Source organism: Balaenoptera ricei, chromosome 10 (assembly GCF_028023285.1).
Source record: "Balaenoptera ricei isolate mBalRic1 chromosome 10, mBalRic1.hap2, whole genome shotgun sequence".
NCBI lineage: Eukaryota > Metazoa > Chordata > Mammalia > Artiodactyla > Balaenopteridae > Balaenoptera > Balaenoptera ricei.
Genome location: NC_082648.1, coordinates 96,819,147 through 96,835,099, shown reverse-complemented (window position 1 = coordinate 96,835,099; position 15,953 = coordinate 96,819,147). Strand labels below are relative to the sequence as shown.

General features: G+C 40.4%; 1 protein-coding gene across 2 annotated transcripts in view; it reads left to right on the top strand.

Annotated features, from left to right (window-relative positions):
• Nucleotides 1–716: 716 nt before the first annotated feature.
• Nucleotides 717–15,953, top strand: part of DDX17 (DEAD-box helicase 17) — an 18,672-nt gene continuing 3,435 nt past the window's right edge. The window contains exons 1-12 of one of the 2 annotated variants that reach the window (XM_059936973.1): nt 717–1,009; nt 4,850–5,000; nt 5,690–5,789; nt 6,408–6,541; nt 6,847–6,912; nt 8,347–8,488; nt 8,867–9,027; nt 9,129–9,301; nt 9,646–9,756; nt 9,889–9,950; nt 11,199–11,258; nt 15,243–15,479. In XM_059936973.1, coding sequence (XP_059792956.1) covers nt 960–1,009; nt 4,850–5,000; nt 5,690–5,789; nt 6,408–6,541; nt 6,847–6,912; nt 8,347–8,488; nt 8,867–9,027; nt 9,129–9,301; nt 9,646–9,756; nt 9,889–9,950; nt 11,199–11,258; nt 15,243–15,479 — 1,447 coding nt within the window. In that variant the 5' untranslated portion in view covers nt 717–959. Of the gene's footprint in view, nt 1,010–4,849; nt 5,001–5,689; nt 5,790–6,407; nt 6,542–6,846; nt 6,913–8,346; nt 8,489–8,866; nt 9,028–9,128; nt 9,302–9,645; nt 9,757–9,888; nt 9,951–11,198; nt 11,259–15,242; nt 15,486–15,953 lie in introns of both variants that reach the window. The other variant, XM_059936972.1, reaches the window with a different exon arrangement.

The following is a 15,953-nucleotide window of genomic DNA, read 5'->3' as shown; positions in this document are numbered from 1 at the left end:
GCTGGGACGTCGGCGCCTGACCAACTCCCCTAAGAACCGACAAGGGACATCCATCATGGCCGCCGGCGACAGAGCAGCGAGAGGCAACTGATAGGAAATGGCGCCGGGGCGCGCGGCAGACTCACAAGGCCCAGGGCGGCGGGGCCAGATGGCTGGCAAGACCATCTTGGACAGCCAGCCAGAGACCCTGAAGACACTCCTGGGCGTCTGGCACCTGGAGACCCTGAAACTTGACGCCTTCAATATGGAGGACAGTTATTGTCTCTGCAAAGCAACTTACACAAGCAGGCCCGGGTTCCGTCCCGTGTCGGAACCCGGCAAAATCCTCTATTCTCTAAACAGAATGCGTTACGCACACTGCGCATCTTCGCAATAGTGGGCCGGCTAACGACGCAAAGAATGTTACGTCGCTCTCCCCCTCCCCTCCCTACCCCTAGTTCTGGTTCAGGTGGTGCGAGAACTCTACGCCCGATCCGTACTTTGTTTTTCTGCTACCGACCGCAAAGTGCGCCCGCCTCCGCAACTGACGTAAAATGCTTCCAAGAATACCCGTAGTACTCCGCGAAGCCCGCGGGCTATTCCGAGACGCTGTTTACGTATCGTCTCCGGCGTACGTAGCGTTAAGCTGGAGCAGTCTCAGCGCCGACCGCCATTTTGTGCAGTCGCTGGGAAGGAAGGAGACGCCTAAACCGCGGCAGTGCCGGGTTTGAGCGTAGCCAAACCTACCCACTGTTTCTGTAACCCCGATTCTCTGTGTTTTGCTCCCGTCTCCGACGAGAGAGGCGGCGACGGTGGCGTCTGCGACGGGAGACAGCGCGTCGGAGCGAGAAAGCGCCGCGCCTGCCGCCGCCCCAACAGCGGAGGCGCCGCCGCCATCGGTCGTCACTAGACCGGAGCCGCAGGCCCTCCCGAGCCCGGCCATCCGTGCCCCGCTCCCAGATCTCTATCCATTTGGGACCATGCGCGGAGGCGGCTTTGGGGACCGGGACCGGGATCGTGACCGTGGAGGGTAAGGGGGGAGGAGGAGAGGAAAGGCCTTGTGTGCACGCGGGGCGGGGAGGAGGTTGCTTCCTGAGGAGACCGCAGTCTGCGGTCGGGCGGAAGACTTTAGAGCTGACTGCGAGCGTAGGAGCGACGCTCCCGACTGTGGGAGGCGAGGCGACCCGGGACGTAATACCGGTTTAGAGCGCGGGCCTCTGGGTGGGCCTGGGCCCCCGGGTCACTGGTGACCCGGCATGGGGGGCGGCGGCGGCTTGGCGACGCCCCAGCCCCTGCTTGCGGACGGTCGTCGTGGCGCGGCGCGGCGCGGCCCGGCCTCAGCCCCGCGGGGAGCAGGAGGGGAGGCCTGGCTGCCGCCGCCAACTCAGCCCGGGCCTCCTTCGTTTCCCGGTTTTCGAGCCCGGCCGATTTGAGCAAGTCATTTGATCTCTCCAGGCCTAGTGTTCATCCGTGAAACTCGGATGTTCTTGCTGAGAGAAGAGGATGAGGTCTCCGAGTTCAGCCTCGGAAAATCTTTTACGCGAAATGGCTTCCCTGTTCATGGAACTGGAAACCTGGCTTGAAACTAGAGACTAAGAGGCTGACTGGTAGTCTTTAAAATATTTAAAAATTACCTTTAGTCGTATTTTAAAATAATTCGATGGAAGCACATTGGAATGCAAAGCGATGGGATTACTTGCCCTTTAAATGGTCGTTTGGGGGGAGGGAGTTTTGGGTTTGGTTGTTATTATAGGGTTGTTTTTTTTTTTAATGTTTCAGTCTTTTTTTTCCCCTTTTTTCCTTTTCTAATTGGACTGAAGCATTAACTTCTCGGCCTAGCTTGAAAATTTTTGATGTTGTAATGCCACGGTTATTGGGTTGGAAGTTAACAGGATTAAACCTGGAGTCCTCCCAGATACTGAGATTCAAGTCTTAATGTGTCCCCGCCTACACCGTTAAAGGAAAAAGTTGCTTTAGAGATCCGTGTTGACTTATGCTGTTTACTTTTTTGTAATAAAAGTTTTATCTATGGATAAAAAGTTGATGTGACGCCACTTCTTAATATATATATATGAGTGTGTGTGACCTTGGGCAAGATCCTGAATCTTTGTGAGCCGATTTTCTCATCTGAAAATGGGGATAGTAATTGCCTTTGCATTGTTCTCCAGAATTGAGATACTGTGTATAATTGTCTCTCTGTTGTAGGCATTCTGTTAATGCTGTTTTCTCAAACATTTTTGTCTTGTGGTTCAGATACACAAGTACCAGACCTTCTAGTCACAAGCTCCTCAATTATCTCTTAATTTACTAACTAAAAAGGATTGCTTTGACTTATACCTTGTTATAAGGAAAATATTTGATTTTAGCATTAAATTCAGAGGGCTGTAAGTGGAATGTTTGCTTAGTGTTTCACAGTATAGCTAAATTTAGAAGTGAATTTCAGTGCAACCACTTAGGAAAAAGAACTTAATGTTACCTAGTAAAATGAAGATGACCCAGAATTCCTCTCTTAAGCTTTATACCCTAGACTCTTAGGCCTACAGAAACCCTGTACACATACCCCGGTATCCATGTTTATAACAGTGTTGTTCATGACAGTATTAGGAGCAGCTCAAACGTCTGGATAAATTCGTACAATAGACTGCAGTACAGCAGTGAAAAAGAAAAACTTGCATCAACATGGATGATTCACAAATATAATGTTAAGTAAAACAAGTTAAATGCTAGAAGAATAACATAAGGACACTAACAAATATGGCAAGACCAATAAACAACGCAGTGGTTAAAATTCGAGGTACTAGTTATGATGGGGATTGTAAACTTGAAGTAGGCACATGGAGGCTACCAAGGTACTGATAATGGTTGTTTTTTTTACCGTGGGTGTTTGGTTTAATATCTTACTGTATATATGCTTTAATAATAAAAGTTCCTTATTTGAAAAGAGGAAACAGTGAATTACTGATCCATTCTTAGTTTACCCCACCCATATTGACTCTTGAGTATCAGATGACATTAAAAAAAAGACTTTAGAAATAATTCATTTCAAACAAAGTGGCACTCTTTAATAAGGTCTATGCCCTAATTCTACCTTTACTATGAAATTTCCTGTGTTATTTGAATTGCTGCTGTTTGTTCTGAACTGAACAGCTGAAATGGATTATTGTTTTGAAAGGGGAATGAGTGAGGTAGTGTACATACACGGACAGTACAAATGTGCATTGTACATTTAAACTATCTTGATTTTGCATGTTAATGTACAAATCTTCGAAACTGGTATTTATTGCAAAGCCAAATTAAACTTAATACTCGGTAAAAACATTAAATGAGCAGCATGGTATGCAGGGGGTTAGGATATGTGCATCTTTAAATGGTGGCACAAATATACTCAAATTCTACAAGAGAAAAGGCTCAAGTTCTATTCTAGGTCATTATTTTAAGGTCTGGGTAGCACTGGAATGCAACAGCAGCAGCATTGAAATGGCATCTTCTAGGAATCACATAAATTTATATAATTAGGCAGCCAATCTCTGAAATTCGGTCTTGGGTCATTTTTATTCTTTGCAAGACTGACAATCTAATGACTTGGCTTTATTTGTAGAGTACCTTATTTAAAATTGTGTTAGTTGCTTCACTTGCAAGTGAGGGGGGAGGGGTCAATCCATGTAGTTTTAGGTCTGTTCAGTCTTAAGCCTGAGGGCATATTGAAGGTGTCATAGATACTGATCAACAGTAGTATAAATGGAATCAGCCAAGTTCTGCCCTTTGAATGTAAATATTTAATAGTCCCAGTAAAATTTCCAACCATCAATCTGTGTGTGTATTTAGAGAAATGTATAGCTGGGTCTTTAAGCCAAAGAATTTTAAGAGCACTTTGAATTCCAGGAAATTGAGGCCCTTTAGGATAGTTAGTACATGTTTAAGTGGAACCACTTGCAAGATGATATTAGGAATGAGAGTGGAAAAGAATTAAATTCAGTGTATTTTCAGGAGTAAGGAAATGGGATGAAAACATACTGTATATTATTTGTCCACCAGACAACGCCCTGCACTTTAATAGGTTGAAATACAGAAATGAAGACCATCTTAGTGTTGGGATACTTCTAGGAAAAGTAGAACGTATCACGTTCGGCTAATGGCCATATTTGTATTCCAGTTGAACTTGTCTGTTGTGAAAGACAGATAAAGCAAAAAGATTGATTTTTAAATAGAGATTTACAGACCTTAAATAAGCCTTATTAATGGTTCTTCTAGCAAATTTATAGTTAATAGTACTATTTGCCTGTGAACAGAAAGGAGAAAGAAGATAAAGGTGGAGATAAAGTGGAAGGAAAGATCATAAATTTTTGCCCTGGCTATTCATGAGCATAAACTAAAGGTGAAGACTAGCCTACCAGTCTTTTAGGGGTCCTAGTAGTTTTCCTTAGCAGATTAGCAGGCAAAAGGAGTGCTCATCACAGTATAAAGGGGTAAGGGGTTCAAGAAGCCGTTCCAAGTATGGAGCCACTTGAACTGTTTTTCTTCCTGTCCACAATTTTGCCCTAATTTAAACTTTTATGTCCTCACTTACCTACATGTCAGAATATTACATAAGAGTAGAGACTTCTATTCACTTTAGTATCTCTAGCACCACTTAAAACAGTACGTGGTACGTAGTTGGTACCCAGTAACTATTTGTTGAATGAATACAATTAGGCCAGCTTGTACTGAGTGTTTACTATGCCAGATACTGTTTTAAGCACTTTACATGTAAATATTTTTTTGGAGGGGGGCTGGTAGTATCTTAAGAGTCCCATCTTTTTACATGTTTTTATGGCACCTAAGGTATTTTGCTTTAAAAACACTAAAAAGCTAAAAATGTTGGTGTTTCTAGATTTGGAGCAAGAGGTGGTGGTGGCCTTCCCCCAAAGAAGTTTGGTAATCCTGGGGAACGTTTACGTAAAAAGAAGTGGGATTTGAGTGAGCTCCCCAAGTTTGAGAAGAATTTTTATGTTGAACATCCAGAAGTGGCAAGGCTGACTCCGGTAAGTTTGGGGGGTTTCATTTATTTACTTTTTTTTCATATACAGTAATGAAGCAAGTAGGTACGTTAGCCAGAGTATACTCATATACAGCCGTTGCTGTTATATGTTTTAGTCTAGTGTGGTGACACTTTCCTTGGTTCTTGTTAGGATTGCTGATACAAGAGAAACCAGTAATACCTAATGTATTACTTGGTTCTCATTTGTTGGTTATATTTTCCAACCAATTTGTTACGTGATTTTTAGCTGTATATGAGGTGTCATGTCTTTCCATCTATGAAGTAAATTAAAAATTTAAACATGGGCTTTTACTCCTGTTTGTATTTTTAACCTCATGATTATTTTGGACTCTACGCATGACATGGTAACTTGTTCAGAAGAAAGTGTAAGGAAAGAGCACTTGGTCCTAAGTTCCACATTTTCTCCCTCTTCCTACTTCTGGCCTTGGGCAATTTATTAATCTTTCTGAGTAACTGTTTTCTCATGTGGAAAATGAACGGTTGCTAACCTGCTTCATTGACTCAGAGTTGGATGAAGCTGAACACATATGAAAGCACTATAAGAAGTGTTATACATATTTTCCATTGTAATTGTGGATTTGATGATAATTGTTCTGCTGTATTGGAACATAAAGTTTTGCAAGTTTAGAATAACTTGTTTACTGATTTGTCTTACTTTGTTGTCTTACATAGTATGAGGTTGATGAACTACGCCGAAAGAAAGAGATTACAGTAAGAGGAGGCGATGTTTGTCCTAAACCTGTGTTTGCCTTCCATCATGCTAACTTCCCACGTAAGTGTTTTTCAATCCAGTATCTTAATTGTTAATTTAGCTTGAACGGTCAGTGTGGTCATAGGTTATTTAAAGGTTTTGACCCAGGCTCAGGATTTTGTTGAAAAGACAAGTAGAAACCTTTCACAAAGGTTTTTGGAGGTTTTTGTTTGTGTGTGTGTTTGTGGTTTTTGGTTTTTGTTTTATTCTTAATGCTCATGTGTTCTCTGCTTAGAACTTTTTAGGGTTTTTTGCTTTTTTTCCCCATCTTTCCCTGGGGTTTTGCCTCTACCTTTTAGAAAACAGCAAAATGAAATTGCTTTCTAGCTGGTTAAAATTTGAATTAGATAAACAATAAGTGACTACCATGTACCATGGTAGTCATTACCATGTTAAATACTTCAGAGCAGAGGTTTTCAAGTTTTCGAGGATAAGGGTAGATGGCTGTGGCAGTAGCCTTCTTGAGAAGTAGTAATTATAATTAGCAGATCAAAGATTCAGTACTGAAGAAAAAAACAATACTAGGAGAGATGTAAAGCTGGGTAAATCTTGCCTTCAGTGAGCTTAACAGTTTTTTAAATTTCTTTTGGCTGTGGGTCCTTAGTTTTCCTTAAAGTAGTAATATCGATTTTCATACAGAATACGTAATGGATGTGTTGATGGATCAGCACTTCACAGAACCAACTCCAATTCAGTGCCAGGGATTTCCCTTGGCTCTTAGTGGCCGGGATATGGTGGGCATTGCTCAGACTGGCTCTGGGAAGACATTGGCGGTATGTACCAGCAAGGGAAGATTTTTAATATTGTGGTAACTTATTTTGCTATTGTAAATACACCATATGTTCTCAATTCTTGAAATTCTAATTCAGATAGGGATAATATTTCAGCTTTTTTAGCTATCTGAAATATGTGGAAGTATTTTATGTTCAAATATACATTGCACATATGTGTAACAGTTGTGAGTTCTGTTTTCCCTTTCCTAGTTACTTAGGCATTATCAATTACTGTGATAATTTAGAACAATTAATATAATGGCTTAGTTTTGGTATAACACTGTCCTTCTTTCCCCCCACCCCAGTATTTGCTGCCTGCTATTGTTCATATTAACCACCAGCCTTACTTGGAAAGAGGAGATGGCCCAATTGTAAGTGTGTTTCAGTTTGTTTACACTTCTAAGAATGACTACAACTTAATGATTATTGTGTTTCAGGCACTGTGCTTTACATATGTTCTCAGATTTCATTCTCAACCCTACCTTCCATATCTGGAAGAGAGAGTATGTCTATCTGACTGATAAATTTTAGACACAATGCAATTAAATGACTTGCCCAGGGTCATATAGGAATTAAATGGCTGCGCTTGAATTTGAACCACTCTTACTTTTAACCATTATGCCCATTACCTTCAAATAGAGGCATTTACTCTGCATTAAATTCAAGTGCGATTCTTAATTGCTCATTGATGCTATGAGGGATAAAAAAGTATGAAGTGAGATCCTTGCCCTGTGTCTGAGTCGGGTTTGGGATGTGTATTCTTTATGGTTAAGTGATGCGTCTGTAAATGTTTATAGAGCAGCATGATTTTCTTCTTTGGTCATTTTCATTTATGCTATTTACTGTAAGATTTCAGTAGTGGTCTTCAAACATTTTGAATGTACATTCTTAACTTTTTTTTTAATAGAGCTTGCACTCACTGTATATGTTTATGAATCCGTTATTATAGTATGTCTCAGTGTATTCACAACAAGAAATAATTCATTACCTTTCATTAACGTAATATGTAATGTATTCCATATGGCTAATAGAGTTAGCTTTATTGTCATTAGTTAATGTCTAATGGATCAGTACACCGAGTGAGAGTCATTGTTAACGGTATATATGATACCTGTTTCAAAGTGTCTTAATTTTGTATTTTTTGGCCAACTTCTTTCACGTTGTGTATAAGTCATCCTTGTTTTTGCCTAATGTGCCTGGCTAAGAGCTTAAACTAGATGTCAGAAAAGTGTCAGCTTTGCTCATTTCCTGTTCATCTGTTTCTAATTTTTTTTTTCTTTAATTGGGATACAGTTGATTTACAATGCTGTGTTAGTTTCTACTGTACAGCAAAGTGGAGTTCCCTGTGCTATACAGCAGTTTCTCATTAGTTATCTATTTTATACATTTTAGTGTATATAAGTCAATCCCAATCTCCCAATTTGTTTCTAATATTTAATCCATGGTTTTGCAGGAATATTTTATAGCTACTTACTCATTTTGTGAGTTGTTTAGTTAAAACTAGGTAACAGTCTGTAAATCTACTTATTACATAGCACACATAACGGTAATGAATCATGTGTCAAAAGTCAACCATCATACCACATGCCTAGTATTAGTTCTCATAATTTTTGCCACACTCCAATGCACTGTCTTATACCCCCTGCCTTCCCAACTCCCCACCCCATCACATACTTTGAAAGTACCAAATTACACAATAGAGAATTGTGTTTCTCACAATAGAGAAATAACCTTTTTGTACTTTTTTTTTCCTCCTTAAACTTGGGATAGGTGTCTCAAGTGATTTGTTTGTTTGTTTGTTTTAGTGTCTAGTTCTGGCTCCTACCAGAGAGCTTGCCCAGCAGGTACAGCAGGTGGCTGATGACTATGGCAAATGTTCTAGATTGAAGAGCACTTGCATTTATGGAGGTGCTCCTAAAGGTCCCCAGATTCGAGACTTGGAGAGAGGTAATTTAAAAAATTAGTGTTTTAAGAATTACTAGTTTCTCTCATTTTTACCAATTTCTGTAAATGAAATTGAAGAAGAAAATAGTGGATTCTGGTGGGGGCGGAGATCAGTATTTTAGCAGCTTAGAAATTCTCAAATATGGTTAAAATGCTATTTTAGGGAAGTTCAGTGTGACTGGAGACTTAAACTTTGTCGAGGTTTGGATGATTATACATCAATTTTTGTTACATCATGCTTTTCCAGGCACTGTGTTAAAATTTAGTTCGTGCTCTGCAGCACTGAGTACAACCACCAGAGTTGGTGCTTCTTAGTTTGCTGAGGCTTGAACAGTGTATAAAGAATTCTTAGTTGGATAGATCTTTGGTTTTGTTTTACAGGTGTCGAGATCTGTATAGCTACTCCTGGACGCCTGATAGATTTCCTGGAGTCAGGAAAGACAAATCTTCGCCGATGTACTTACCTTGTACTGGATGAGGCTGACAGAATGCTTGATATGGGCTTTGAACCCCAGATTCGTAAAATTGTTGACCAAATCAGGGTGTGTAAAGCTGATAATTCGTTGTCTTATACCCTTTGCCTGTAGTAGTTACTTAATCTAAAAGAAAGCCTTTCCTTTCCTTTCCTTTCCTTTCCGGATAGCCTGATAGGCAGACATTAATGTGGAGTGCAACCTGGCCAAAAGAAGTAAGACAGCTTGCAGAGGATTTCCTTCGTGATTACACCCAGATTAACGTAGGCAATCTGGAGTTGAGTGCCAACCACAACATCCTCCAGATTGTGGACGTCTGCATGGAAAGTGAAAAAGACCACAAGTATGAAAGATTTCACTGTTTTGATGATGCTGATAAACCTTTCCTAATAATCCTCCAAAACTAAAGTGTTATAGAAGCCAGTATTTTTTAGGCTTGGAAACATTAAAAGCATTGCTAGCTTTCCAACAGTCCATTCTTTATATTATTCATCAGAGCTTGTGGTTAAAGGCAAGGATTCTGGATCCTTGGATTTGAATCCCAGTTCTGATAATTACCAGCTGTAGAGAAAGTAATTTGAAAAGAAAGTACTAAAGCTTTGGAGGGTTGATAATGCAAACATAGCTTCTGCGTGATGTGTAGGGGGGTCTTCTCTGGATGACTGAATTGTTTGGTCTTGTTCTCAGGTTGATCCAACTCATGGAGGAAATAATGGCTGAAAAGGAAAATAAGACAATAATATTTGTAGAGACGAAAAGACGCTGTGATGACCTCACTCGAAGGATGCGCAGAGATGGGTGAGTGCAGCACTGAGGTAATTAATTTGCCTCAGATTTTATAGTTCAGTAGGAATTTCTAAATTGGTGTTGTGAATGTTGTATAATACTTCAACAATGCCTAACATGTACTTTGCTCTTTTCTTCTGACAGTTGGCCAGCTATGTGTATCCATGGAGACAAGAGTCAACCAGAAAGAGATTGGGTACTTAATGGTGAGTTCAAAACTAAGCATTGTCCTTATACTCTGTTTCAGGGATTGGCAAACTTTCTGTAAAGAGCCAGGTAGTAAATATTTTCGGCTTTGCAGACTGTATAGTGCTTTGTGTCACAACTGTTCAACTCTGCTGTTGTAGCACAAAAATGGCCATAGATATTATGTAAAGAGACAGCCTGACTGTGTTCCAACAAAACTTTATTTGCAAAAATAGGCATTGTACCAGATTTGACCCAAAGACCAGTGTTTGCCTAGCTCTGCTCTAGTTAATTGAATACTGGGGGCATTTTTGTCATCTCCACCATACTTCAAGGTCATTAATTCTGGCTCTTTACACCACTTTTTCACCACTTAGACCACCCTTTCTTTATCTAATGAGTTCTTGTCTTTATAGATATGTACACCAGCCCGGAAGCTCCCCACATCCCATACTTGTGGGATTTTAATGGAGGCTTCATCACGTTAACTCAGTCTCCCTCTCCTCTCTCCTCTCCTCTCCTCTCCGGGAGTGGGGTTCAAAGTGCCAAGCTTCTCTGATCATGGCTTGGTCTTTCTGGTGAACAAGCTCCATCCAGGAGCTATTCTGGAGCCCATCAAGTGTCTTTTCACTAGAACAAAGATTCCTATCTTGTTCTTGTTCTTGTTGTTGTTCTTGTTTAGGAACTCTTGTTCAGGGACCAGGGTCAAAGACTTAAGTATTAGAATAAAAGATTCTCCTAGCATCCCTGTTTTACAAGGGTTTTAGGAGCTCTGTGCCAGGAACTGAGAGCAGAGACCAGTATATATATTCTGTTATTTCACAGGGCAAAGTTAATGGTTTCTCCTTTCATTCCACATCTTTTAAACTTCCTCCCTTTCCATACCCCCTCCCCCACTCCCACTTTTGGTTTTGTTTTATTTGGGAGACAACTTTGCTGTCATAATTTAAGGGAAGAAAATTTCCAGCTCATGTTAATTTTGTTACACATTGCCATACAATTTTAAAGGTACTTCATTATTAGAGGTAAATTTTTTGATCTGTTGCTCCTCTGCTATAAAGGTGAGTATAATAAATATTTTCAAAAGAATTACTATTATCTTTAAATTTAAAAGAGCTTGGCGTGTTCTTACACCATTACTTGAAGTTTTAATATGATAGGGTAAGAAGGCCAGATAGCTGGGAATGTTTATTTGGTCATTTTTTAAGATATATCACGATGTAACCTTAATTTTATAACTTGGCTTTCGTGGTATTCTTGTTTTTCAGAGTTCCGTTCTGGAAAGGCTCCCATTCTCATTGCCACAGATGTAGCCTCCCGTGGGCTAGGTTTGTATAGATAGGTGTCTCTGTCAATGGTATCTGTATCTTTTGGTTAAAAGATTTGCTTGTCTTTTCACATTAGAGTTGCATATACATGTGTTTAGTTAAATATTTAAAAGAGAAGAATTACATACAAAGTACGTGATTCCCCTCCCCCCCATGATTTTTTTTTTAACCTTGGTGGGTTTTTTTGTTTGTTTTTGGGGTTTTTTTTCCTTTTATTTTCAAAGTCTCTTCCTGCTCCTAACAAACAGGCTTTGGTCTGCAGCAAGGCCTAGGCATGACTATTTAAACCGTTAGAGGGAGAGGAGACATTCATTTGCACAGCTCAACTTCTTCCTGGTTTTATTCTATATTCTGGGTGAATAAAATGAGCCCAATTGAACCTAGCTATTAGAAGCTAGTTTCTTCAGTTATTTTTTTCCCTCTACCAATCTATCTGCGGATGTCCAGTTCCATAAATGCTAATATATTCTTGGGATTTAGTAAATCTATAGATATGATATCTTTCAGCAATTAAATCTGCGTTGCCCAATTTAATTTACTGAAGTAAAACTATCATGAGCACTCGGTTATCCCCTCCTCCCACCCATACTCATATCATCGATGCGCTGTCTTCCAATTTAAGAACTTAATTTGAAGCTGATGTTCTGGAGTTTTCAATCCATTACGAGTTAAGGTATACAGAGATATTTTGTGCCCATTATTCTGAGCAAAACAGGTGTAACTCAAAACTTATATTTTAAAAAATGATAGAGTATTTCTGTCACAAAGATATTTTTAAATTATTGACAGATAACTAATTTCTTGCCCAGGAAGGCGAGAAGCACCATATTCCCTTATGATATTCAACATAAAGAGAGCAAGTATTCAAACTGGAATACAAAAGTAATGAAGGCTTTTTAAACATTGCACTCATCATTCCCTCCTTCAGAGGTGGTGACTTGCAGCCATGACTGAAAAATTGTCTCTGCCCTCTGAGGTCATGTCTGGATCTGTGCGGTTAGAACTTGGACCTGTTGGGAGAAGAGGCTGAGGCCTGAAAGCAGTTTACATAAAAGCTTTCAGTGATGGTGGTTTTTAAACAGGCTTGCTATGTGCTGGTAGCTTCTTTGTGCATCTTGCCTAGACAATTTAAAATATTTGTTCCATGTCCCCCTGCATTTCTAAACCAAATCAATTGGCTGCCATTAGAATAACTTAGACTCTTCGTCCCACCCCCACTCATCCAAGAGAGGGGAGAGGGAAGGTATCTGAGTCTGTTTCTTGTTACTCAACATCAGTGCTTGTTTTGGGCCCCTTTGTTTGCTGCCTTGTAAAAATATCAAAAGGAAGGGGAAAACCCACCAAAATGGCAGAATGCTGACCAAGGTCCTACAAGATCCTGGAAAGTGAAGGCTTCTACCTCATTAGACAGGGGTGCAATTTTCAGCTGAGTCACCAGGCCTTTTTTCACTTCCTGTCGAGCGATGGCCTCTTAAATGTTCCCTTCAGGTAAGTTCTTCGATTCCCATAATTTTATAATAGTCATCCTCCGGAAACCACTATTTATTCCCTTTCCAGTGGGATATTTTTTATTTTTCCTTTTTTTGTTTAAACTACACACTGTTAAACTAAAAGTATTGAATTTATTTTGTTTTGTTTTTTAACAGAAGCTTTGATAGCAGCTGCAGATCACTCAGTACATGGCCGAGGCAAATCTACATTGGCCCGAAGCAGCTCTAGATGAGCCTATTGGCTAGTCTCAGCCCCTCCCAATTAGTGATTGGAGATTCAGGCCATGTCATAGGGCTTGTCAGACAAAAAGTTCTTACCCTGGGCAGCTGGCCAAAACATTAACTTTTTGATTTCTTACCCTGCAACAGCATCTTCTCTAAAGACACCAAGGTAATATTGTGACAGTGCACAAATAACATCAGGGCAGGCTAGACTAGACTGGAGAGAAACAAGTTCTGCGCTTGCTCTTATGTGCCCTCAGCCAGCTATATCTGTGCACACACAAGCCACCTTTCTAGTATGAAGAACTTGCACCACGTCTGCCCCCTATTGAACCCTTCCAGAAGTATTCCCAAGTGTTGATAGCTGAACTGTTGACTCCAGTCCCCAGTGCTTTCTGCTAGGAAAGCACACATCTGTGCATCCAGCGCAATGATTCAACCTGCTCTGCTGCCTGTGGTCATACACAGGGGGAGTGAGTAAGGAGCATTATCCTAGCCCTGAAGATGTGGTCATGGAGCATAATTCCCCATTCCCCCCGTCTCACATCCATCCTGGCCCTGTAAATTTTTGTTTTCCCTTTGTTACGTCAACGACCCTAGCCGGAGACTCACGCTGCCCCCTGTGATAAGTGCCTTCTCGTCTTTCTGGTGTGATTTCAGGACTTTAGGGGTCAGTAAAGACTGAGGAGCCTTTATTGTAATAAGAAACAGACATAATGCCCCTTTCTTCACAGGCCCTTTAACAACAGCTGAATTTTTTTTTTTTTTTTAAATCATCTCCCCTTTCCCCCTGAAATTAATCCAGTCTGGGCAATAGATGCAGTCTGACCCTTTGGATGTAACTTACATTTTTTTTTATTAATTATTTTTTTCTACAATCACCCCAATTATCCTTGGGGGAGGCGTTGGAGGACCTGAAATTTTTACCCGAACCCAGGTTCTCCGGCGCTTGGCAACCAAATGGGGCTACAGAGAAGCATCTAAGCCAGTTCACAGAGCGAGCGTGTGTGGGGACTTCTCACTGCCACGGACCCTTGATGCATGCTCCCCGCGCTCCAGTGGTCCCGTGTCAGAAGGCGGAGTTTTCGAAAGGAGGCCGCCAAAAATAAAAGGCAAAGAGACGGGATCGGCTGCAGCGGTTTCCCAAAGGAGGAGGGAGTGTGCATCGGTCTGGTAACAAACAGAGAATGTTTTTTAATTATTTATATCACAAAAATCTGTGTTTTATCTAGGATATTTTCTGAATATTCTTTGTAAAATGCAGATTTTTTCCACAAAACATTAGGATTCTTTGTTATATTCTTAAATTTGTTTGTTTAAGTAGGTAAAAATATACATTTAGCTGAAAGCATTACACTAACATTTACATACTTTAAGCTTTAGGAGGTTATTCAATCCAATTCCCAGCAGTGGACAGAACATTAAACTCGTGTCTCAAGGTTTCATGGTTTTTCCCACACTCTTTGGCTGTTTAATTTTCCAGGTTACATAGACAATCTTTGATAATTGAAGCAAGGACTGAGTTGAAGTAACCTTGAGTTGAGAAAAAAACCTCATTTGGCAGAGCTGGGCTTGGTAGTACAGTGAAATTTTAGTGTAATGTGCTCTTGTGGTAATTGAAAGAGGAAAGGTAATTTGGATATTTCTGCAAAGGAAAATAAGTGTGTATTTAACTTTGGCTCTGATCAGTTTTGTTTTTTATTTTAATATAAGCAAAAAAAATTTAACCTAAATATCTTAAGTCTCCATGAAAATGTAGTAATAAAGTATATGAAGTTTTTGTTTTTTTGTTTTTTTTTTTCTTTTCATTTTGCTCTGTGACTGGTTTAAAGGTAAGTTTGTTATATTACTGGTAGATTTTGCCAGGCTTCTCCCAACAGAGTAGAAGTGATTTGGCCTTGTAGCTTAAGGATGGTATCACCTTCTACATTTCCAGTTTTGAAAAGGATGGAACTGGAATTTGGTACAACTCCTGTCAGTATATTGGTTAAGATACAGAAGAGGCAGGAGCTTGGATGGTTGAATGAGATTTCCTTAGGATTTTACAGCTGATAGAGATGCCGCTTCCTCTGCATGTCCCAAGCATCATTAATCCTCTTTTACTCTGTTGGGATGAGTCTTTTTTTGTTCCTGTTCAGAGTGGTTACTAACTTAATCTTCTCTCCTCTTGCTGTCATCTGCATTCGTGCTTCCCACCTGTTGTTGGCATGTCCTTTACCTTCTCTTTCCCTGCCACATCAACCTACACACTGACTCATCGTTGGCTTTGAAGATGTGGAAGATGTCAAGTTTGTGATCAACTATGACTATCCAAACAGCTCAGAGGATTATGTGCACCGTATTGGCCGAACAGCCCGTAGCACCAACAAGGGCACCGCCTACACCTTCTTCACCCCAGGGAACCTAAAGCAGGCCAGAGAGTTGATCAAAGTGCTGGAAGAGGCTAATCAGGCTATCAATCCAAAACTGATGCAGCTGGTGGACCACAGAGGAGGCGGCGGAGGAGGGGGTAAGGGTAAGTCCTGGAGTTTTCCAGGTACTGCCAAGGTATCTTTTTTGTGTGTTCATTGTGCCTTGTTTTTTTAAGCCAGTGAAGGTTAATGTATGTTGCTTAATAATTTTTCATAATCTCTTCTAAGTAAGACAATATGAAGTTTGGGAGCCTGTCATAGCCTTAGTAGTATGTTAGGTTTTCGGTTTTCCATATGGAGAAATCAGTAATTTTATACCATTTCATGGTAGTAGAGACAGGCGTAGTTACTGGATCTGAATTTGACAGTTGCAAAATATAGTAGGATCTGGGTTTCCTGCCTACAAGTTTGATAGGATGTTTTCCCCCCACTTACTGTATGTTGGAGCTTTACATCAGAATTCCCTTCGAGGGTTTTAAAATGCAGTTTTTTTTTTTTAAGTGGGTTTGGAATTGAACTAGAAACCTGAACTTTTTCCCTAAAACTTGTGAGATGATTCTGATGCAGTTAGG